We start from the raw sequence: 25,485 nt of genomic DNA, 5'->3' as shown, positions 1-25,485 counted from the left end.
TGTGATATTTTTGGTTTGCTGGTTGGTAGTTTGTGTTAGGATTATTTTTGACCAATTTTTCAGCTGTGCTCATAAAGAAGGTGTGCTACTGATCTAACTGGTGTTGTAACTGTTCCATTACACTTTTATCAGTTTCACCACTTTGTAGGTACTAAATAAACCGTGCACTTCATTTGAAGATATGACTCTTTATTGACCTTTACAACAAGATGACTACAATCATATAATATACTACTGTATTATCATACTGCTAGTTATTCTACATAAAACAGGTCTAACAACTATATGCAGTCTGGTCCTCATGCTGTAGTGGCTGGCTATGTATTGTCTGCTGGAAAGTGTGGTCTTACCAGTGTTGCTCATTCGTGACTTTGCCACAGGAGAGGTGCGGAGTGACCCATGAGCTGAGCCCACTATACTCACATTTCTAACCTTCATTTAATTTGTACATTTGTGACAGCTCTAAAGGCTCTGTATCAAGCAATGTTTATTAAGTTTTATTCTATTGCATCTTTTTCTAAAGTGTCATAACAACTGCATGCACCTAAAAAGTAATCCCAGTGATTACCATTGTTTTCTTACATTCCAGTCCCACTAGATAAGGAGATACAGTGCAAATTTGCATATCACGTTATGCAAATTTAAAGAAATGTGACAACAGGGGTTACATTGTGAGATAGTATTTGCTCTGTTTAATAAAACTCAGGAATGAAACAAGAAACATTGCTTTGGGATCATATGGCTGGTCTCATTCTGAGGTGCCATATTTGGATCTGACTTTTTCTGTTGAATACAATTAACATTTTTGATTAAATAGATTGTTATTTTCTTGATTTTTTTTTTCATTAGGGAGAATTCTAAAGGATGCCATGTGAGGTACAAAGATCTGCCATCCTGAGTGCATGAGAAAAAATAACAACTTTTCTTTGCTGTTTATATTATCAAATTGTTTCTCTATTTTGAATTCTGTCACACAGATATGTTAAAACTGTTGTTTGTCAAAAGTATCCAGACACCCATACGTAATACAGAATTGTCCACTAGATGTCATGAGAGGTGGACCTGCCAGTATAAAAAAAAGGTGATGAATTGTAATGTCAGTACAGATCCAGAGACAGCAGAATGAGTTGATCAGAGAGACCAGTGACTTCAAACATTGACTAGTCTTAGATGTTATTGCACTTAAGGAAACACTAAATGTAACAGGGTATGAACATATTTTATTTCATTCAGGCACCTTATTGAAAGTTTCTGCAGCAGAGTTCAAACCATCATAAAGGCAGAGGATGGACGCACTCCATATTAACATCCACTATTAGGTATTATACAAAGCAAAGTGGATATATGAATAAGCATGTTTGAAATGATTATTCAAATTATTCCTTCTTATGGCAATTCCTAATTCACTTCATTAATGATTTTAAGGAGAGCATGACATATTTTTCATTTTATGAGTATATCAGCAATGTTTGTATCAGTACAGTCTGTTTTTAATAGTTTGTTTTGTTTCACGTTGATAAGTTGTATGTGAAATAGAGGGTGGGGTAAATAAAAGTGGCCTGGAGAACAGAGTTCCAGGGTGCAAAGAGACACAGCAGAGGAAAGGAAACACAGCATTAACCTAATTATTTCAGATGTTGAAAGTGACCACCATTCATCTCTTGGCACTTTGGGCCCTGGCCAACAAGCTGTTGAAGGCGGATTGAAGCTGGACCGCTGAAATTTGTTGCAATCTCATCCAAAATGTTCTGCCGCAGTTCTAGAAGCCTATCAGGGTTGTCATGATACACCTTAGACTTGAGGTCTCCTCACACTAACTAATCACACACTCGTAGTGGTTCCACCTACATTTGTTTATTTCTTCGCTTGTTGTCCTCAGTGCCGATGTACTGCATTGCTACACTGGCTGAAAAATGGGCTTTGTAATTTGAACATCGACTATGGCAAATAATGTAGCCAACAGATGATCAGTTGCGTTTCACTGTCTTTTTCTTTCACTTTTCACAAGCCCCCATGTACACATTTATATATGGCCAGCGCACTATTGTTTAACTTTCAATAAGCCTCATTAATAGTTACCAGGCAAACTTCCACACACTGCTACAGTAGTTTCCCATTGAACATGTGTGAGCATTAGAAGCCTAACCACAAAGTTCACTGTTCTTGAAGAATAGTCAGGTATGTATGGAGTGGACACTGTCACTGTTTTAACACACGGCCTAACTGTGTAACACTCATTTCATGGTTAAGTTGAAGCATTGTTGTAGTTCTAATCAACACAGGTTTCTCATCTGAAACTTGGCTGTGGACTGACTGACTCGTGACCAAAAATTGGACCCTTACATATCCTCGCAATAATAGATGCCAAAACTACACATTCTTTGAAGTGTAATTTACAGAAATTACAGTTAAAATTTAACTAATTAAATTAACTGACTACAATGTAAAATTGCCTCTTCTTAACAGTTTCTTCTTCTGTACGGGTTAAGCCGAATTATTTGTTTAAATCAGGAAATTAACATATATATTTATGCAAACAATACTTTTGACAAAACTGTTAATTACTTTGGAATTAATTAAGGGTTGGCATTGCTAACATGTTTTTTTGAATAGATCCAAACAGATCCTTTAAAATTACTATTAGTTGTTCTGCCAAATGTTTATACTTAGTGCAGAATCTACATTTGTTTATATGTCAACAATAGAATTTAAGTTACGAAACAATTACTGATTTTGCCCTGTAATGAAAGATACTAACTAGGAATAATCAGAATAAATTAGAAAATCAATTACATACATAAAACTAAGCACAAAATTAGGTCTAGTGTTATATTCTTTAAAACTGATGGCCAACCTTTCTCTATTATGAAAATGCAAATTATGCTCACATTTGTTAATGGTAATTAGTTCAAAGTGAAAAAAATGAATTTAAGGAGGCAGATGGCAAAACAAGAGGGGAATTGTAATTATCCCAGCTTGCTTTGTCACATCACCCCCTCATTGGATTGACCAGATAGATATTGCTAATAGCTAAATTGGCAGTTCAGTGACCACAAGTGACACCAGAAATTGGGTTTAAAATCCACACAAAAAATATTACATAATAAATCCTATCAAAAACTACAGTATATATGTTTTTTCAAATTTATACTTATGTGAACTGGCCATATGAAAATCCTCATACAAAATAATTATATACAGTGTATTGTACAATGTCACTATAGATCCACAAATTATACTTTTATCAAAACAAACAATCCTGTTGGAAGAACATTCGCAACTGAGCATTTTAGCATAGGTTGAAAATACCACTCCAGTTGTAAATTTCTTTATTTTCACACGCCCAGTTTTGGACTGTTGTAGCTGTGCTGTGGTCCCTGAGCGCTGCGTGTACCAGGTGTGGTGTGGTGCCTATGAGCACAGAACAGGGACTGCGCTCATGATGAGCTTATAGCAGTCCAAAACCGGTCCTGTGAAAATAAAGAAATTTACAACTGAAGCGGTATTTTCAACCTCTGCTTTTATCAAAACATTAGGGATATTCATCATAAGTGATGTCCTTTTTGGGTAAGTGAAGATTATATTTAAAGATACATACCATTTTATGCAAGTCCTGTCTTGCTTAACCCAAAAAATTAATCCTCTTGGGTATCAAAATTTAAATTACACAGCACATTGCAGTTCGTGTTTAGACAAAAAAAATTCACTTGCTCAGTGTTTAGTAATTCTCAAAAGCAGTTTCATTTTTTCGATGAGCTCTTACACGCTTTCTCACCAAGCTGCCCACGCCTTCAACAGGTCCAAGTGGCAGTTAGCAAGGAAATGCACCACGATTAGTTCCCTTGGAGGTGGTTCTCCTCCGCCACAGTACATGAAAAAAATCAGACAAAATATTCTACTTTAGTGCACTTCTAACTTAAGTCTAAGAAAAAAAAAATATTTAACACTAATGGCAAATGATAGTCATACATCATATATAAATACATTTCATAGTTGTTATAACATTACAATAATTAGTACTAAATTTGACTACAGTACAAAAGGTGTGGACTAATAAAAATTTAAATCAAGTGCACATTACACTACAAAACATTACTCAAAGTCATAACTGTTTGAAACTGGTTAAACTTGAAAGACTTTTGTTTCTTTCTCACTTACAAAATAGCAAAAACTCAATATGTGCATTACCTCTAGCAAAAACTCAATAGGTGCAGTAGTATAGATTTACTAATCATGAAAAAAGAATAGAGTCATTACACAACTTAATAACTACCCAAATCAAAATTAAGGGGATTGAAGTTGTGCCAAATCATTGCTCTAATTCTCCAGTCAACTCTGAGGTCTACTTTCATTCAACCAGAAAATTAATTCATCACAATATGTTACCAAATAGTTGACTTGTCAGAATATTCACATCAGTCTCACACCACTGTTATCAGTTACTCAGAAAACTTATTGTTCTTTGTTCCAGTATCACCATTTTAAGCTCATAATTCCTCAGAACACAAATAGAAGTTTTCAGATAACCGATTGATCTGATGACTTAGTATTATATTTCTTGCACCTCACTAAAATATTACTCTTTCTGTTAAACTCTTATTCCCAGCTGTAGTGTCATGAATTACTTAGTTTTCATTATTCATGTCTGTCAGCTCCATTATTATACTTACATTACTTACCTTGTTAGCTAGTGGAGTGCATTCTCAAAAAATATCCCTGCCACAGAGACAGGCTCCCTAACCATTAATATCCCTACAATTATTCATTATTTTATTATTATTTCCTTATCGCTTCATTATCTAGTAAGTAACCATATGCTCTGCTTATCTAATGCAAAATTGATTCTACAGAAAAACACTCCACAGTAACAGATCCTTATGCTAAGACAAATTTAACTCTCATTACTCATCAGATAAAATTATCACTCAGAAAAACTATTATTTCACTGTATTCTAGCCTGAAGGGCGATATAGATACAGGTCTTGCTCATACATTTCACACACATTACTCCAGGCAACTATGCCTAAAGTTGTAATTCCTTAATGTTAGAAAAGACTGTACCATGACACAGATAGATAGTTACCTCACATATACTGATTGCACTGAACACAGACCCTTCTATTATACCACAATTAATATTAATATCTTGTATTCAAGATAGTTTATCCTGCATATTGCCTTTGCTGCTACACCAATGAGCTGATTCCTTCAGATGACACCTTTCATTTTCTCTGTACATTACCTTCTTGTTTGACATAAATTCTTTAATCATGGTACCACTTTATTTTGTTCCATCCTCTTATGATTTGTTACTAATAGCTAACACAACATAATCTATTCTATGTCCGCCCCCGGTGGCAGAGTGGTCGGTGCGACGGAATGTCAATCCTAAGTGCTCAGGTGTGATTCCCGGCTGGGTTGGAGATTTTTCTCCGCTCGGGGACTGGGTGTTGTGTTGTCTTAATCATCATTATTTCATCCCCATTGATGTGCAAGTTGCCAAAGTGGCGTCAAATCGAAAGACTTGCACCCAGCGAATGGTCTACCTCGCAGCAGGCCCTAGTCACACGACATTTTTATTTTTATCTACGCTATGGTACAAAATTACATGAAAGTCGAAGAGAGTGTTTCTGATTTACTTATAAACTACAGATAGGATAGGAGAAGAGTCTGACTGCCTCAGGAAATATGAAAATTGTGACAGACAGCTGGGGGTAAGGATTATTGCCACATAATGAATACAAAACAGAATGTTGAACCCCCTACTTGACTTGCTATTTACACAAGAAATTAGTCTCACATATTACGTCAATGCTGAGATTTTGAATTACCAATAAACTGTATTTCAACAGCTGTTTTGTCAATTTCACAGTTGATAATATATCTCGTTTCACACTTCTTAATAGCTTACCAATAGCACCAACAATTTTTATTTCAGAAACAGGCATCACTATTATGCCCTTAATAGATTCAAAAAATGCTTGTGAGATGTCATTCAAATCACTACCACTGTCCAGTAAACACTTAACGTGTATACATTGTACACTTTCTGTTACTACAGGGTGCCACATTTCCATTTTACTTACCATGTGTTCTTGTTCATACAAGAAATCCTCAATCTTTTCTTTACTTAACACATTGCACTCATCATTAATTATAGATTCAAATCACTATTGGATTTGTCATTGCTGTCATCATTACACTTACAGTCAGAATTAGAAACACTTTCACTTACACTATGCTCTAGATTTGGTACCTCTTCCACTTTTTTCTCTATTTCAGTCAATTTTGAATCTTCAATTTCATTTACTTTTTCCAGTTTTTCCTCTACCACTACTGCACCCTTGTTTTCTATCTGTTTCTGAATAATTTTTAATCTGATCGATGTGGTTCTCAACTTTGACTGTATTTTCAGCGTATTGTTTCTCGAAAACCTCCGTCTTCCTACTACTGTCATCACAAAGTTTCTCTCTCTCTTCTACACATTTACTACTCAATGCTAAGTTCTCATTAGTGTTATCACAGTCTTTAACTACTACATTAAACTTCTTATTTAATTCTGAAAGATTAGCACTAACTACCTTAATTTTCTTTTTAATTTCTTTCTTCAGTTCATGTTTTAAGCTAGCCATCTCAGTTCTTCTTTTGTATTCATATTATTCATAATATACCTTAGCATTTCTACCCAATTTTCGTCTGCCAGAAACTTTTTCACTTGCTAAGTTTCGCTACTAGGTTTCTCCTTAACTTTAATGATCTTATCCACATCAGTACTGTTTTTGTCCATTTCAGTCTTTACAATAAGACTTTCATCCCCATCCTTCAAAGTTACATCCATGTCTGATATATATTCAGCTACAGAAGCAGTCGCACTTACGTCCTCCTGTTCATTTAACAACTTAACCTCTACAGCTTTGTCCTCAGTCACTCTGTCTTGTTTGTTAAGGTCACTCATTATGTATCACTTAATACAAAACAGCTTTTGCAATGAATTACCTTGTTTTTAATTACACGTCTTCTGCTGTTCTGCTGCTGCTGTTGCTGCAGTTGTCATATCGATTTTTTGTCTGCTGTGTGTTGTAATTCTCTGGGCAAAGCGTCTTGTTTATCCCGGTCAGCTGTGTCCACATGCATGCTGATTGGCTTCTCCTGTACTCAGTGGCTGCTTCCATAGAACTCGCTCACTGATTGGCTGCTCCACCTTCTTTGTTGTAAAGCAATGTTGATTTCACTTTTCAAAGTTCACAAGTCCTTGTCTATTGTGCCTATGTATAATATTCCTCGCCCGCAAGGGCACCACATGTAGCGGTTCCACCTGCATTTGTTTATTTCTTCACTTATTGTCCTCGGTGTCGATGTACTGTGTTGCTACACTGGTTGAAAAATGGGCTTTGTAATTTGGACATTGAGTACGGTAAATAATGTAGCCGACAGATGCTCAGTTGCGTTTCACTGTCTTTTTCTTTCACTTTTCACAACCCCCCCCCCCCCCCCCCATATACACATTTATATATGGCCAGTGCACTATTGTTTAAATTTTGATAAGCCTCATTAATAGTTACCAGGCAAGCCTCCACATACTGCTACAATAGTTTCCTGTTGAACATCTACTAGCAGTAAAAGCCTAACCACAAAGTCCAGAGTTCTTGAAGAATAATCAGGTACTTATGGAGCAGACATTGTCACTGTTTTAACACATGGCCTAACTGTGTAACACTTATTTCATGATTAAGTTGAAGCATTGTTGTAGTTTTAATCAACACAGGTTTCTCGTCTGAAACTTGGCCGTGGACTGACAGACTCATGACCAAAAATTGGGCCTTTACATATCCTCGCAATAATAGGCACTGAAACTTCACATTGTTTGAAGTTTAATTTACAGAAATTACAATTAAAACTTAACTCATTAAATCAACTGAATACGAGGGGCATTTGAAAAGTCTGTGCAAAGCCCAAGAGATGGCACCACTGACGCGTATCAAGGTCATGTTTAGTTAGTAGCATCTTTGGAAAGAAGCACACCAAGTTTCAGCCATATTGGTCTATTTCTTTGTGTTTGGCATTCATGTGAATCAAGGAAGCCAAGTGATTGTCAAAAAATGGACGAAAAAGAATTTCGTGTGGTCACCAAACATTACTTTATGAAACGCAAAACGCCTCAGGAGACTAAAGAGAAACTTGACAAACATTGCGGTGACTCCGAACTTTCGATTATAACAGTTTATAAGTGGTTTCAAAATTTCTTTGGAGTGGCCATATGAGCACAAGTGATGGTGAACATTCTGGAAACCCTGTGGAGGTTACGACTCCAGAAATCATTGATAAAATCCATGATATGGTGATGGATGAAGGAGGAGTTAAGATGCATGAGATTACTAGTGCTCTTGGCATCTTGAATGAACATGTACATAACATTTTGCATAAACATTTGGACATGAGAAAGCTATCTGCAAGATGGGTTCCGTGATTGCTCACGCTTGACCAAAAACGGAATAGTGTGAAGTGTTGCAAGGATGGCTTGCAGCTGTTCAGGAAGAATTCGCAGGACTTTAAGCATTGTTTCGTCACTGTGGATGAAACATGAATACGTTACTATACTACTGAGACCAAACAGCAACCTAAACAATGGGTTACCAAGGGAGAATCCGCACCAAAATAGACGAAGACCATTTCTTCGGCTGGAAAGGTTATGGCAACTGTCTTTTAGGATTTGCAAGGGATTATCCTCATTGACTATCTGAAAAAGGGTAAAACTGTTACAGGTGAATATTATTCATAGTTCTTGGACCATTTGAAAACTGAGCTGCAAGAAAAACTCCGGTGATTTGACCACAAAAAATTCCTTTTCCATCCCGACAATGCACCAGCACACACCTCAGCAGTTGTGGTCACAAAATTAATGGAAATAGGATTCCAACTCATTTCACATCCCCCCTATTCTCCAGACTTTGCTCCCTCGGACTACTGTTCGTTCCCTAATTTGAAGAAATGGCTGGCGGGACAAAGATTTTATTCAAAAAAGGAGGTGATTGCAGCAACTAATAGTTATTTTGCAGACTTGGACAATTCCTATTATTCGGAAGGGATCAACAAATTAGAACAGCATTGGACAAAGTGTATAAGTCTGAAAGGTTAGACAAAGTGTAAAGCCTGAAAGGAGACTACATTGAAAAATAAAAAAGGTTCACCCCAAACATGTAAGTAGTTTTTATTTTTGCACGGACTTTCCAAATGCCTCTCATACATTGAAAAATTGTGTCTTTTTAACAGTTTCTTCTTCTGTAAGGGTTAAGCCAAATTATTTTTTTAAATCATGACATTAACATATATAGTTATGCAAACAATACTTTTGACAAAACTGTTAATTACTTTGGAATTAATTAAGTGCTGACTTTGCTAACATGTTTTTGAATAGATCCAAACAGATCCTTTAAAATTACTGTTAGTTGTTCCTCCAAATATTTATACTTAGTGCAGAATTTACATTTGTTTATATGTCAACAATAGAATTTAATTTACGAAACAATTACTGATTTTGCCCAATAATGAAAGATACTAACCAGGAATAATCAGAATAAATTATAAAATCAATTACATACATAAAACTAAGCACAAAATTAGATCTGGTGCTATTTTCTTTAAAATTGATGGCCAACCTTTCTCTATTATGAAAATGCAAATTGTGCTCACATATGTTAATGGTAGTTAGTTCAAAGTGCAAAAATGAATTTAAGTAGGCAAATGGCAAAACAAGAGCGGAATTAAAATTATCCCAGCTTGCTTTGCCACACACTGACAGATCAGGTGACCTGGGTGGCCAGCTAGGGCTGCAACCAGATTGACCTCAGTTAACAACTGTCAAGTGTGAAGACCGTATGAATGTGCTCCAAGATTCAGGTGGCTGTATGGTCAGTTGCTCCATCCTGTTGGAAGTAGTTGGAAGTCTTTTCCTCCTCTATTAATGCTGACAAACATATCCACTCATTCAGGCTACTTTTATTTGCCACACCCTGTACAACATTCCTATGAAACACGAATAAAGAAATGAACAATAAAACAAATGTCATAGTTTGAACTGTGTCATAACAAAAATTGAAGCACACAATACAAAACAGTTCATATTTTATAATAAATTTCATTCATTACAAGTGGACTGTTGCGTTTCAGTTGTTAATTGACAGTTTTCTGAATGTATTTTTTTCTGGGATTCCAGAAGTGCAACTTCCTCCTCCTCAAATATAACTGCAGTTGATAAGGATTCATCATGCCTAAGCATTGAGGTGCATGATATAGAAGTGTTCCCAAGAGGTTTTGCCTTTTCATGTGGAATGGGAGCAGTCCATCTTTTTGAGAAGAAATCTAGTTACATATATGAGAAAATAAATATAATTGTGATTCCAAAACCTGACTTTTCTGACAGACTCCTTGATCTCAACTACATTCAGAACTTAAATGTTGACATCAAAGGCAATCAACTTCTTGCTACAACAAATTGCTCACAAATATATACAGCACAATTGTGGGAATCAGACGGTGTCCAGGTAAAAGTGTTTTTCAGAACATCAGATGCTGAAATATATTGCACCTCATTTATAAACTGCATTATCTTTTCAGGGGACAACAAAAACATTTAGTCTGTTGGGTGAACAGTTGCACCATGGCCCTATCACAAGTCTGACTTCATGTCCATGGAAACCCATATTCATGACCTGTGGTGAAACTGACAGAACTGTTAGGATATGGAACTACCAAACTGAAAAACAGGAACTAATAAAACAGTACCAAGAAGAAATATATTGTGTAGCACTACATCCAACAGGTAAAAAAATTCTTTGCTTTCTCACTTCCAAAATTTTCCAGGTACATATGATAGATTATTGTCTTGTGTGTGAGATTAGATAGCATCACAGCTCACTCAGGGGTTATAGTGGTCACAAGATATGTTGGTGTGTATAGGTGTCCAGAGGTAGTTGGGGCTAACCAGTGACATTAAGGTCAGCCAGAAAAAAAAATCTACCGCCTATGGGTACTAATAGTGGGCCCCACCAATGAGGCTAGAAACAGTGGCAAACAATCCACTAACAAGTACGATAATGTCATAAAGAAAACTGTGTACAGTGGTTCTACAGAAAAAGGAGTAATCCAGTGGCAAGTGATAGACACGATAATATAGTGGCATGTTCACCCATGTAAGGTCACACATAAATTTTATGGTTTCATTAAATTTTTGTTATTGTTGTTTATTGTGGTCTTCAGTCCAAAGATTAGTTTGATACAACTCTCCACACTAATATATCCTGTGCAAGCATCTTCATTTCAACATAACTACTGCAGCCTACGTCCATTTGGACCTGCTTACTGTAGTCAAGCCTTGGTCCCCCTCTACAGTATTTATCTCCCACATTTCCCTCCATTATCAAATTGGTGATTCCCTCATGTCTCAAGACATACTCCATCAATTGATGCCTTCTTTTATCAGGTTGTGCCATACTTCTTTTTTCTGCAGTTCCATTCAGTATCTCCTCACTACTTATTTGATGTACCCACATAATCTTCAGTATTCATTTATTTATTTTATTTTACATATCTAGTTCCTTAGAACCAAATTGAGGAGCAAATCTCCAAGGTCATGGAATCTGTCAGTGAATGAAATTACAACATAAAAGTAATAACAGATAAAATAAAATGTTTATGAACCAATAAAAAAAAGGAACTCCTCGACAGAATAGAAGGAATGACCCATGAGGAAACTTCAGTTTCAGTTTGAAAGCACGTGGATTACCGCTAAGATTTTTGAGTTCTTGCGGTAGCTCATTGAAAACCATCTATAGCACATTTCAATAGCTTCTACTCTCTTGTCTGGACTGTTTATTGTTAATGTCTCTCTCATGTACAAGTGTGCATCCAGACAAATGCCTTCAAGAAAGACTTCCTTCACCTTAAATTGATAAATTTCTCCTTTTCAGAACTGCTTTTCTTGGTATGGCCAGTCCACATTTTGTATTGCAGTACTCTTCTTGGGAAACATGACTTGTAGATCCAGCTGCGCTTCTGAAAGGAGTATCATTTTATATTGTCTCTACATTAGCAGTTGGCAGTTATTTTCAGTGCTTGAATCAAAAAGCACATATATGACTTTTAGTGTGTCATTTCGTAATCTAATTCCCTTAGAATTATCTGATTTAATTTGACTACATTCTGTTACCCTTATTTTATGTTCTGATTTAATTTTTATTGATTCCAGAAATCTTCTGTACTGTTACACATAGAGCTAGAGGAAATATAGAAGTTGTATACATGCATAAATATATAATTTTTTTGAGATATTCAGTTATGTAAGTCACAATGAAGCTAAATTCATGCATAGATATATACCTTCTGAAGATATTCATTTATATACAGCATAATGAACTTACTTACAAGCATAATATAAACATTTTTGTTATATTAAAACTGTGGGAAGTCCAGGGATGAATAACAACTGTGTTAATCAGCTATATCAGGTGCATATTGTTCATAGATAGTCATCAGTCTTATAACATATTTCTACATAAATTCATCATTTGTTGATTTCCGTCTAATAATCCTTTTTAAGACACTGTTCATTCTATTCAGCTGCTCCTCCAAGTTATCTGAGAGGACTACAATGTCACTGATAAACCTAAAAGCTCTTATTTCTTCTCCTTGGCCTTTAGTTCCTTTTCCAAATTTCTCTTCAGTTTCCTTTATGGACTGTTCAGTGCTCAGATTGAGTAACATCAGAGACAGGTTACAACCATGTCTCCCTCCCTTTTTCTTCTGTTTCATATTCTTCCTTTCTTATAACTATAGTCTGAATTAGTTATGACATTTTAAATGTTATTTACTACACCTAATTGGTGCGTATAATAATAATTTTGTACTTATTACAAGAAAGACGACGAAAAGACTGTTTGAAATTATGTGTCACACTTATTGTCAATGTTAAATTTTATTACATTTTCTTTGTGTGATAACTATTGCCAAAAGTGGCATAACTATAATTAATACAAATTTGTTATACTGTTGGTACTGGTATCACCCACAGGGCATGACTAATCATATATTCAGAACTTATGTTTTTATAATTTTACTGTGAACATGAAATGGCTGTTGAAAACTGGTTTCCCTGGAAGAAATGACCTTGATTATGAATATTTGTGGAGAAATCCAGTTATAGCAGAAAGCCACAAACTTAAGGTGAATAAAACTTTAAAACATTCTGGTATTAAGCAAGCACGTCTAGTCTGGAGACTTGTATTTTATTCTGGGAGCATACTTCAGAACTCTGTTAAATTCTTGAACTGTTTTACAAATGAGAATCTTGTCAAGTGAACATTGGACTACATTTCTAGTGGTGAAAAGCTTTGTCCGGATATAAACATTTAAGGAACAGTTATTATTCTGGACAGTATTGTTGTTTATCATAAATCTTTGTATCACAGAGTGATGGAGGAGTTTAGGTTACTATATATGCTATGACCAATGAGGATTAGTTTTCCATTATTTGATTTGAATGGGATTAACGGAAAGGGTGGAGAGCAAGTGAGTGTGAAAGAGCAACTAAGAAAGGGGCCTAGTGGGTGTGTAGATGAGGGCCATGGTGAGAATGGAGTGTGTGCTGAATGAATAGTTTCCACCAGTACATTTCAAAGTGGCTGAGGCTGAGGAGAAAGGAAAGGAGGAGGAATATAGGAGGTACAACTGTTGAAGCAGTGGTGTAGATGTTAAGTGATGTAGAATGTAGGTTGTTAGCAGCAGTCATGCAGTTGCATTTGAAGTTAATCACAATTTGGAAGTGACCATCCATACAAGTATGAAGCTAGTTAAAGTCTTATAGAATGGAGCCCACATTCATTTTAGTCAAAGCCCTGGTGAAGGATTTGGTTTAGTTTTCCAAATCATTTGTGCCACTGGATGATAATTTGACAACCCATCAGTGACTGGATCATGGTGACGACACGCATGAAGGTGTCAAAAAAAAAAAAAAAAAAAAAAAGAAATGGTATTTCTGGACTAACTGGGGAGGATAATATCTGAAACTTCCTGGCAGATTAAAACAGTGTGCCCAACCAAGACTCGAACTCGGGACCTTTGCCTTTCACGGGCAAGTGCTCTACCATCGGAGCTACCGAAGCACGACTCACGCCCGGTCCTCACAGCTTTACTTCTGCCAGTATCTCGTCTCCTACCTTCCAAACTTTACAGAAGCTCTCCTGCGAACCTTGCAGAACTAGCACTCCTGAAAGAAAGGATACTGCGGAGACATGGCTTAGCCACAGCCTGGGGGATGTCTCATTCTGGAAACATCCCCCAGGCTGTGGCTAAGTCATGTCTCCGCAGTATTCTTTCTTTCAGGAGTGTTAGTTCTGCAAGGTTCACAGGAGAGCTTCTGTAAAGTTTGGAAGGTAGGAGACGAGATACTGGCAGAAGTAAAGCTGTGAGGACCGGGTGTGAGTTGTGCTTCGGTAGCTCAGATGGTAGAGCACTTGCCCGCGATAGGCAAAGGTCCCGAGTTCGAGTCTCGGTCGGGCACGCAATTTTAATCTGCCAGGAAGTTTCATATCAGCGCACACTCCACTGCAGAGTGAAAATCTCATTCAGGATAAAATCTGTTTGTAAGATTGTGGCAGTGTTATCAGAATATGAGGATAATTCCTTATTCACAGTGAAAACATGGCACCAGGAAACACCAAGACTGTCTTGGAGGGACTTCTAACATATCAAAAATTAAGACAGAGGTATCAGGAGGTGGAGATCAACATCCACGAAGGTATTAAGTCATATCATCTTACATTTATTTGAAAAATACCCAAATTCCAAATGATGTCCATCTGTACACAATTGTGTAACTTCTCATAAATATTCTAAAATTTGTTTAGTAGTCAACAATTCGTTTTCATACTTAATCACTTATGCATATAGATGTTGCCAGGGTAGAGATCAAATCATGTTATTTGAACACTATCTCACCAGTATATATGTGTATATGAAAATTTCTAATATTCATCAATTTTCAGCTCCATTTTTAGATTCTTTAGCACCTTCTTAATATAATTTCAGCACTACCCTTGGTATAACATTGATCACAATTCTGTTCCCTTGGCATATAGGATATTGCACCTGTAACAAAGTTCAGCTTTCCTGATTTCAAAATTGAATCCTTGCCCTTTGGTTATACCTCAATTTGCTTTGCATTAAATTCAGTAGCATTTGATGGTCTTTGCATCTCTCTTATGCACCAGGGGTCTTTGCATCTCTCTTATGCACCAGGCAAGACATGAAAATTTTGTGCTCTCTTACAGATAAGTGATTTATACTGAAAAAGACTCAGTTTAACACTGGTAACTAATCCAAAACATGTATGAGTGTGTTTTCCAAGCATAACATTTAATGTGTCACTTTTCTTTGCAGTTATTTCAGAAAACATGAAAAGATCATAAAGTAGGGTTACAGTTGTACTTTAGTTTACAGTTTGGCACAGTAAACTTAAGGAATCTCATGTAATTGTTCTTTTTTCTTTCCAACATGTTAAGTACAACAAATCTCTTCATTGTTTTAATTCCTATTTGTGAAACACAGTGAAAATTAAATTTTCTGGATCTAGAAACTTTGCACATAGTAGTTTTGTTTACATACAATTGCAAGTAGGCCTAATTTTCATAAACTTGTTTTATTGTTTTTTGGTAATTTAATTGACATATTCTCACTAAAGTATAATTTTTACGATGAGTGAAAAGTGCCTGACTTACCGTAGAATTGTTAGACCCAGAGTTTGGTGTCATGGATGCAGTAGTTTTCTTCCATTAATTGACATATTCTCGCTAAAGTATAGTTTTTACCATGAGTGAAAGGTGCCTGACTTACCATAGAATTGTTAGACCCAGGATTTGGTGTAATAGATGCAGTAGTTTTCTTCCATTGTGGTGACTGTAGTGACATCAGAATTGGGGAAGTGCATCAGACCTGTAGGTCATTCTGCAGGATATGTAGTAGAGATAGGAAGATAGCGGAACAGGAGAGGAAAATTGCTGCCCTTCAGGCTGAATTAGATCAGACTAGGGAAGATCTGAACAAGTTTGAGGAGGGAGAAAAGTAAAGAGAAGTGGAAAGTGCCAACAGGTAACACAAGGAAAAGGCTTAGAACTTCGTCAGACAGCTTCAGCTAGGAACTGATGAGCCTCAGGCAGAGGTAAGTGTGGACAGGACACAACAGACTTTCAGTAGAAAATTGAGTAAGAATGTTGGGAAGTCAGCAAATAAAAAGAAAGTTTTATTGTAGGCCCAGGTCCCCAATTTTTTTAAACCTAGTGCTGGTCTGGGTCAGGTGACAGGGGATTTAGGTTCACTCTGTAAAGATTTTACCAAGGAAGACATAGTGGTTATTGTGAGTGGGCTGGGCAACAATACTGAAAGAGATCCTGCGTTTGATATAAAAGTATGACCTAGTAAAGATTGCATCAGCAATGATACGTACAAGTGTGGAGTTTGTATATATTCTGATTTGCCGTGACTGACCTCATTTGACTCTTCTGCAAGAGAGTTAATTTGGAGTTGGAATGGGTGCTTGGGTCAGGTATGGGTTCATATATTCATGTGGTTCCTGTTGATTACACTAGACATGGCCTACACCTCAGCAAGAATGGGAAGGCTGAACTGGCTGGGCTAATGGCTGGAAATTTGAGAGGGCAAGGCACTGCCATGAGTGGTAAAATATCAGTTGTCACAGGTGCTGGAGCAGCAAATTTTTTATGATAGGTAGAACAGAAGGAAGGCAAGTTGTGAGAGAGATCATGAATGAAATGAACTTTCAGGTTAAGAAAGAAACTAAACAGAATAATTCTGGCACAATGGATCAGCAAACACAGCTGTTGGTTAAAAATTTTCACCAATCAGCAGAAAGTTTTTTCTACCCAGTTTTGCCTTGGTCAATGTGAAATGGCAACTCTCTTCAGTACATAAAAATATTTGAGGGCTAAGAAATAAAATCAATGAACTACTTATCTGCATTGATGAATTAGGGTCATCCAACCCAGCTGACATAATCTGCCTCTCTGTGCATCATGTGACTGCTGGAATAGATGCGTTAAGTGTTGCAGTATTTAGGTTAGCTTCTCACTTTTTTAGGGCACAAATGGGGGAGTTGCCACATTCATCAGAAATTGCTGTAAATTAAATAATCAAACAATGGAAAGCTTTATTTGTGATAGTCTTTTTGTTGTACCTATCTGCTACTCAGCATCTTCGTTATATGATGAGTGGCAACTTTCCTTTTCAGAATATTGTATAAATTTAATAACATAGACATTCATAAATTTTGCATAGAGCAGTATATGGAAGGATGTGCAACCAAAGCAGAATTTCATAGTAAATCATTCATATTAGTAAGTGTCTACCGATACCAGTAGCTAATTTTAATCTGTTCATAACTTACTTTGAAGCTCTATGGGTCTATTTAACAGCAAAAAGGAAAGAATCAGTGGTTCCTGGTAATTTTAATGTAGATTTTCTAGAAAACTTGTCAAGTAAGAACTTATTGCAGTCCGTAGTATTAACTTTCAAACCAGAGTAACTAAGGACTCAAAGACAGCTATTCGTAATATCTTTATAGAAATGCCTAATGAACAAAATTATATTAGAAAACCAACAATAAGTAGCCTCTCAGACCATGATATGCAGATCCTTTCTTTAAGTGTTAATACTGATCAGAATATAAAATCTAATAAAGCTGAGTTCAAGAGGGTAGTCAGTAAGCCAAAAATTGATAGTTTTAGGAACTGGAGTGATGTGTACAGCGCTCATAGCATGAATGAGAAATACATTACTTTTATTAAATATGTCCTTAACTTACTTGAAAACTGTTTCTCCCCAAAACTAACCCAGATTAGACCAAAGTCAATAAAAAGACAGGTAACAAATTAATGCAATGTTGCTGAACTTTTCTATAAGCACTTTATAACTGTTACTGAAAAGATGGCATTGTCAGGTTCAGTAGATGCTGCCAAGAAATATCTCAGACCTGTTGCTACAAATAACTACAATAATATGAATATGAACCTCACTATGCCAGTAGAAATAATGTCTACCACAAAACCTTTAATCATCAAAAAATTCTAGTGGCTGTGATAATATATAAACAAAGTTGATTAAACAGTTGCCAATGAGGTTAGTGACATTTTAAATTATTTTTGTGAAACCAGCCATTTATCAGTGGAACTTTTCTTGAGTGGTTGAAATATCCTGAAGTCAAGCCATTGCATAAGAAAGGAGATAAAGAAATACCATCAAACTTCCATCCAATTTCACTTTTTCCTGCATTCTGAAAAATTTTAGAAAGTCATCTTCTTGAGGCTACTGGTATATCTTGTAATCTGTGAAAGGCATTTTTTTATGTAAACCACAATATCCTTTTAAGTAAATTAGAAGATTACAGTGTAACAGGAAGTGCTGAAAATGGTTCAAATCCTTTATCTCTGACAGAAAACAAAGGGTGCCAATAGGAAAAAGATGTGTATTAAGCTATCAGGCATCATCCAACTGGAAACCAATAACATATGGTGTCTCCCAAGTTTCCATCTTATGGCCCTTACTTTTTGTTGTGTACATCAATGACCTTCCATCAGTAACATTACCAGGTGCCAAGTTTGTATTGTTTGCAGATGATACCATCATTTCATAAATGGTAAATCAAGTTTATCCTTAGAAAGGTAAGCTAATGAAATTTTCGTGGACATTAATAAATGCTTCCTAGCCAATTATCTGTCACTAAACCTTGAAAAAATATACTATATGCAGTTCAGAACTTGTAAAAGATTTCCTGCCAGTATACACCTAAAATCTAGTGATAAGCAGATAGAATAAGTTGACAGTGTTAAGCTCTTGGGATTACAGCTTGATAACAAATTTAACAGGGAAGAGCATACCACAGAACTGCTGAAGTGAGTAAACAAATCTCCCTTTGCTATGCTTACTTTCATTCCACAATATCACATGGGATTATTTTCTGGGTTACCTCATCAAGCAAAGCTACTGTTTTCTGAGCTCCCCGTACAGTAAAAATTATTTGTGATGAGAACTCAAGAACATTCAACAGAGATCTGTTTAAAGAACTGGGGAAAGTAACTACTGCCTCTGTATATAATTATTCCTTAATGAAATTTGTCATTAAAATATATCTTTTTTTCAAACCAACAGTTCAGTTCATGGAATCAGTACTAGAAATAAGAATGGCTTCCAAAAAGATTTAGTCACTTATCTCGGTTCAGAAAGGTGTCCACTATTCAGCAATACATATTTTCAATAACATACCATCAACCATAAAAAGTTTAACTAATAATAAAGATCAGTTCGAGAAGAGTCTAAAGGAGTTATGGTGGCCAATTCCTACTCCATTGATGAATTTCTTATCAGAACCGATTGGTGCATGTATGATATTAATAATATCACATAATATGAATATTGCATGCAATCTGACTTCTGTACAAATTTTGTGCATTAATGTGATCATTGTAAATAAGTGCTGTAAAATGTTTGGTTTTTTTTTGTAATTTTTTTATTTATTCCAATAGCCTAAGAATAATCACATGCACCTAAGTTTACTGAATATTTAATATTTGGTAACAAGTTTTATATCCTTTTAAATGTAAATATGCTTAAGATATAATTTTTTTAAAACCAATTCCACACCTACAAGAGAAATTCCATTTGGCAGGGTCTGTGGAAGGTACGTTAGCATGCCTGTTCTTATGTTTCAAATGTTTATTGTGTATTCTTGATTTCTGACGTGTCCCACAACACAGAGGATCTCTTTCCTATGGATCAATTGGAATGAAAAGTGCATCTAATCTAATCTAATCTTCATAGGGGTTTTCAGAGTATAGACGTAGATATAGATCACACCGCTCTAGTCTTTTTCTGAGGCCAAGAGTACAAAAGTTTGGTAAAAATGAACAGCATTGCAAATGGCTTATTTTTGATAATGGAATACATTCTCTTCCATTAAGAAAAGAATCTGTGAGCAAATACTGACACCTTGATTTTGTCTTCATTCATCAATGATTTTATATGGTTGGGCTTCAATGACATAGTCAGAATTGTCACATGCAAAATAAAATTCCATTGTTAGATAAAGGCACACTAATATTGTAGAACTGTCACATGCAAAATAAAATTCCATTATTAGTTAAAGGTGCACTAATATTCTAGAACCATGTAATCTGTTAAATCCCATTTGACACTCAATAGTCCATATTTTTCTTATTTATTGTATGTAATATCTGTTATTATGTATCTGCTTTCCTATGAAGTGTGTGGTGTCACGAAATTGTTGGTGACACTCGCTATCTGTAATCACTGATCTAATGTTCACATATGTATAAGCTGTTTTATAAGTTATGTTATATATTAAGTTATGTGTTTGTTATGTGACTACAAAAATTATGTTTTTCTCTTTCATATAATGGCTCATCAAGTGTAGAACATGTGATGCCCTTCAAAATGCACTGTCAAATATCTGGCCACAAGCCATCACAGCACTGATTGGCCCTGTTTTATTTCCATTTTAATGCACAAAGTTTACAGCACCAAATAAATGTACTTCTTTTAAAGCTGGAAAGCTAAGGAAGGAGTCACTTTGCATTTGCATATACACAGAAATTACATTTATCTGAAAAATATATTATAAATTTTATTATATGCTGGAGCCTGATAAGGAGTTTATGGGAGGGGCAACAAAAGGTTGGTGAATTATCCAAGCAAGACACTTTTAAGAGGGAAGAATTTGATGTATTGTTTTTGAATCGTATATAGAAGTTATGTCCAGGTTAATTATTGGTACTGTAACACCAGAAGTAAATTTTGGACATTACTAAATTGTAGCAGCACCTTGGCAGCCATGTGTGAGGCAATCAGAGGCTTAATTTCACAAACGAGCCTGTTTGTACACTGTGAGGCAGCTGGGTTAAGCCATGCAATCATAGCGACATTGCAGTAAGGTTTTGTGATGATGAACTGGCGTATGGTATCTATGGGGACACAGAGGTGTCGATCTGTATGTGCCTGGAAGCAGTATAATGGCACAAGGGTGTGTTAATTGGTATAAATAACCTCTGAATCTAGTGCAGTTGTGAACAATCTGGCAGTGACATCGGATCCATGTCAGTTTCCAGCATGCTATGGGCCCGCCAGCAGCTGAAGGTGGTCTGGGCAGCCGGCTCCACCAGACCAGCTCACAAATCTAATTCCATCACTGCAGACTTACGTGACAAAAGGAAGTTATCACTCAGGAGCCTCAGCAGCACCAAACTCCTGCCCTGGAGGGCAGCAGTTCACACCCAAGACTATACTGCTGCCATCTCCGCACACCAGGACAAGCTCCTAATCCAGTAGCCATGTAGAAGTAGAAATAGTAGTAGGAGAAGTCCATACAATTTCAAGCCATTGACTTAAAAGTACAGGAGATCATCAAAACACAAAAACTGGTTTACGATATTCCTTATAATAGCAGTAATATAATATACAGTACTGAATAATTACTTAATTAACCAATTTATAATTTTTCTTCAAAAGTAACAAACTTTTAAGATTAACAGTCCTAAGTACTTACTCTCTCCTGCTCAAATTTTCAGGTTGTCATTTATGAATTCTTCTACTCAATAGTAACATTTCTGCACTAGTTTCTCATATAAGGATTGTTTCAGTGTTCATAAATTTATTCTGAGCAATTCTCTTCCTTTCCTTTCACACAATTTAACGATTTCAAGAATAGTCTTAGTCAACAGTTCAATGAGGCGAGCAAAGCTATATGCATTGAATTATTGGACAAACTACCCAGGAAGCTGACAGAGCTATGTAAACAACTAAAACAAGAATTAATTACTGATGTGTCCCACAATATAAATACATTAATGGAAAAAGTATCATCCATAGATGATAAACAGAAACAATTTTCAGGTAAGTTACAAAACCTTAGTGAAGCATATTCTCAAATTCAGGAGATGCAAGTGGATGTGTCGGTAAAAAATGTGATGAATGCAGTCAGCAAGCTGCAAGACGTATGCAAAAACTTTCCTACGGAAGTACAAAAATTAAGTCTAAGGGTAGACCAGTGAAATTTAGAGTCAAAATTTGCCAAAAAGAGAGAGATAAGATATGTGCAGATGTAAAGGAAATAACTGAAAAAGCTGAAGCCGGGATGCTGGATAAGGGCAGCACCCTTGCTGAAAAGTTAGTGTCAGAGTGCAAAATTTATGTAGATACTGTAGATGAAGCTCTAAAAGAGAAAGAAAGTCATCTTCTGGCTAAAATAGATCCAGGTTTAAAGGAAGCAGAGGAAAGGTTATGAGGCAGTATTGCTAAAACTACTGACACTTCAAAACAACATTTGACAGAAAACAAACCATGTTGTTAGAGAAGTTAGATACTTTCCCAGGTTATCCACAATATGAGGCTAGCCCATTGATGAAAATAGCAAAGGTTGCAGAATGCAGAAACACTTGCTGGCAGCTGTAACTGTTGATCAAGAGCAGTGTCCATGTGCTATGCCACAAGCAAACATAAACACACCTATCACTGACCGTGCAGCGTTTTTGTGAACATCACTCGCGGATGAGAGATTATTTAAGCATCGCAAATTTCCAGTATTTACCTCTAAAGGGAAAAGAACACACCCCCTGGTCTTCATCACGACATTTTGAAGTGTTTTACTTCGTGCCTGGACCGAAGCCCAGAAAATTAGACTTGTTGTTGGATGCACACAGGTTGACGTTCTGCTATGGGCTACAGACATGGCAGAACGTTGCCGCTGCTATGAACATTTTGAGACAGCATTTCTGGATAATTATTGGTCTGAGGCCATACAAGAGAGGCTCAGATGTGAAGTATTCAACCCAGCTCCATTCAGTGACAAACATGGAAGCTTAAGGGGCTATTTTGAAAAATATTTGAATAAAACCACATACTGTACGAACTCGGTATCTCAAGTGGATGTGCTGAAAATTTTAAAGAGCCATCTCCCTGCCCACATTAGGGAAAAACTCATTACCATCCAGAACACAACACCAAATACTTTCTATCTATACTGCACCCAATAAATTTGATATACGGAGAGAGACCAGTGCAACCCAAGCTTGTTAGTATGCAGATAGCGTCACAGAGATTTATGGACCAGCAAGTGAACAACAGATTTGTAGTACAACACAGGTGGCAACCTTACACCACACAGGCCTATGGTAATGGTAAAGATAATCACAACAGCAGTGAAGAAAGCTGTAAATCCCAAGGCGGGTATAAAAGAAATGGCTAAAAATTTAGCAAAAACAACTACAGTGGCAAGTAGCATATGGCCAGCCTGTATAATATGTACAGACTCAAGCTACTAGCAATAATCAACTGACCGCTTGGCAAAAACCAAACAATACCAGACAGCTGAATAACTCACAGACAGCGGGATTCAGGCAGCAAAATAACTGAATATGCTGAATAATGTGCAGTGGCGAAGAGAATTTAAGTCAGGATCTGCGCAGGATACCAATTGGTGTAATCAAATACCAACACTCCATATAGTGGAAGTTATGCCTGACCCAGAGACAAATGCCACCACGGCACTGGAAAACTTGAACCGGTCATGGTAGGCCCCCATTCTGTGACCTTAGAGGAAAGTGGGGGCAAGAGCTTGATCGACACTTGCTTTATCAGATGTGATCCAGGTAGTTGTATATATGTGTAATCATGTTAGATTTAGGATGCTGGAAAATCACATTCCAGAATTTATGTTAGTTGATAAGGAAAATTTTTGTTTCTGTCAAATGTGTAAATGATAAGATGAGTGGATGTAACAAGGACGGATTTTACTTTAATGTGGCTAGAGAAGGCGATACTTTAAATACAATGCTTCACCTTGCATGTAGCCCAACTGTAAACAAATAAATGAACTTGAAAAATGCATGGTAGCACACAGTGCAATACACAACTCGCCGCGACATTAGTATCTCAGAGCAACGCAGTGCATGTGCATTGGGGAGCAAGCTAGTCAACAAAGTGCAAACACATGCTCGCCAGACAGACACAGCTGGAAATGTTGGAGCATCAAGAACAAACAAGCCCTGTGAGCTACAGCCTGCACTAGCATGTATAAAGCCTATTGCATAAACATGGACAAAAAAATTAAGGGAGAGTCTATACTACAACTACGACTATCTACATAATACACACATACAAAGATAAGCTAAGGGATTGTATACATGGGAAGGTACCCTAAACTATGATATATTTGCTGAAGTTACATCTAAAAGTGTACAATATTTAAAAATTTAAGCAGTGAAAGTAGATGCACTAAACATATTTGAAGGACCCGAAAAGTCTTACTGCAGGTAAACAAGAGAATACATTATAAATGGCAAACTGAATAAGAAGTCGCACCATGTCTATAATACACTTTCTCTTTCAGAATTATAAGGTAAGCAGAGGTGCACACATGACATTAAATAAGTTTTATGATAGCATGGCATCACACTGAAGTGAATGAATATATGGTTTAGATACCATATAAAAATAAGAAGGATTGCACCGCAATATAAATACAGTTATAAGTTAATGATATGTATGAATGTGATAGTGTGAAAGTATGTGAAGAAGAAAACAGTTGCAGTATGTCACATATCACAATGCTGAACTAAGGTTGAGCACTAGCAAATAATCAAGGGGTCAAAACCAAACTACTGTGAGTGTCGACTACTTATGAAAGCCTCAGACACCTGATTTACATTGAAATTTTTATGCATGTTTGTTACTTATGTAAACACTGTTTTACACTCATTGTGCATAACATATCGTATTAATGATACAACTCTGTAACCTCGGCTGATGAAATGGTTATCCTTTATACAATGAACATGACAAGTTAATATTGAGCTGAATTTTTAAACACTCAATAAGTATTAGACACGATTGGTATTGTCAGATTTGAGTTGTGTTTATAAACAACAAACCCTTTTGCTCTTAGGAACACAGTTAAGACCAGTAACGAGACATAACTGAACACATAAATGCCCTTCCTTGAAATTTCTCCAACTGTGTAGTGTGTAGATCCTCCCTGGAGAATGCTAGAGAGGCGAGGCCATGCGTAGTTATTGGAGCAGTGCGTAGTGTCTATTGTAGCGACTAATGCTTACTTCTTTAATCCTTTGGAACTGACAAATATGCTCCAACAAGAAGTCACTGTGAATTGAAATGAGATGTACGTCAGTTTTTGCCGTAAAGGAAAAAAGCATCTATTATTGTATGAATGTTATGTAAAGAATTTAAAACAAAACAAGAGTAAAAAGTGTACCCATATAACTGGAATTGAACAATGTAACAAAATTGTAATTTAACAAAATGTACTGAAACAAAATGACAAGCAGATAATGTATAGAAACGATGATAATGGCATGTCAGCAAATGAATGGGATAAGTTTATTTTGTAGTTGT

At 36.3% G+C, this 25,485-nt stretch overlaps 1 protein-coding gene across 1 annotated transcript in view; it reads left to right on the top strand.

Moving 5' to 3' along the window:
* Positions 1–25,485, top strand: part of LOC126120331 (cilia- and flagella-associated protein 57-like) — a 294,506-nt gene that overhangs the window by 47,187 nt on the left and 221,834 nt on the right. Inside the window, exons 5-6 of the mRNA XM_049915076.1 lie at positions 10,214–10,541; positions 10,615–10,819. Of these exons, the coding sequence (XP_049771033.1) occupies positions 10,214–10,541; positions 10,615–10,819 (533 nt within the window). The remainder of the gene's footprint in view (positions 1–10,213; positions 10,542–10,614; positions 10,820–25,485) is intronic.

Source organism: Schistocerca cancellata, chromosome 1 (genome assembly GCF_023864275.1).
Source record: "Schistocerca cancellata isolate TAMUIC-IGC-003103 chromosome 1, iqSchCanc2.1, whole genome shotgun sequence".
In the NCBI taxonomy this organism is placed as follows: Eukaryota; Metazoa; Arthropoda; class Insecta; order Orthoptera; family Acrididae; genus Schistocerca; species Schistocerca cancellata.
This window is presented reverse-complemented; position numbering and strand designations above follow the sequence as displayed.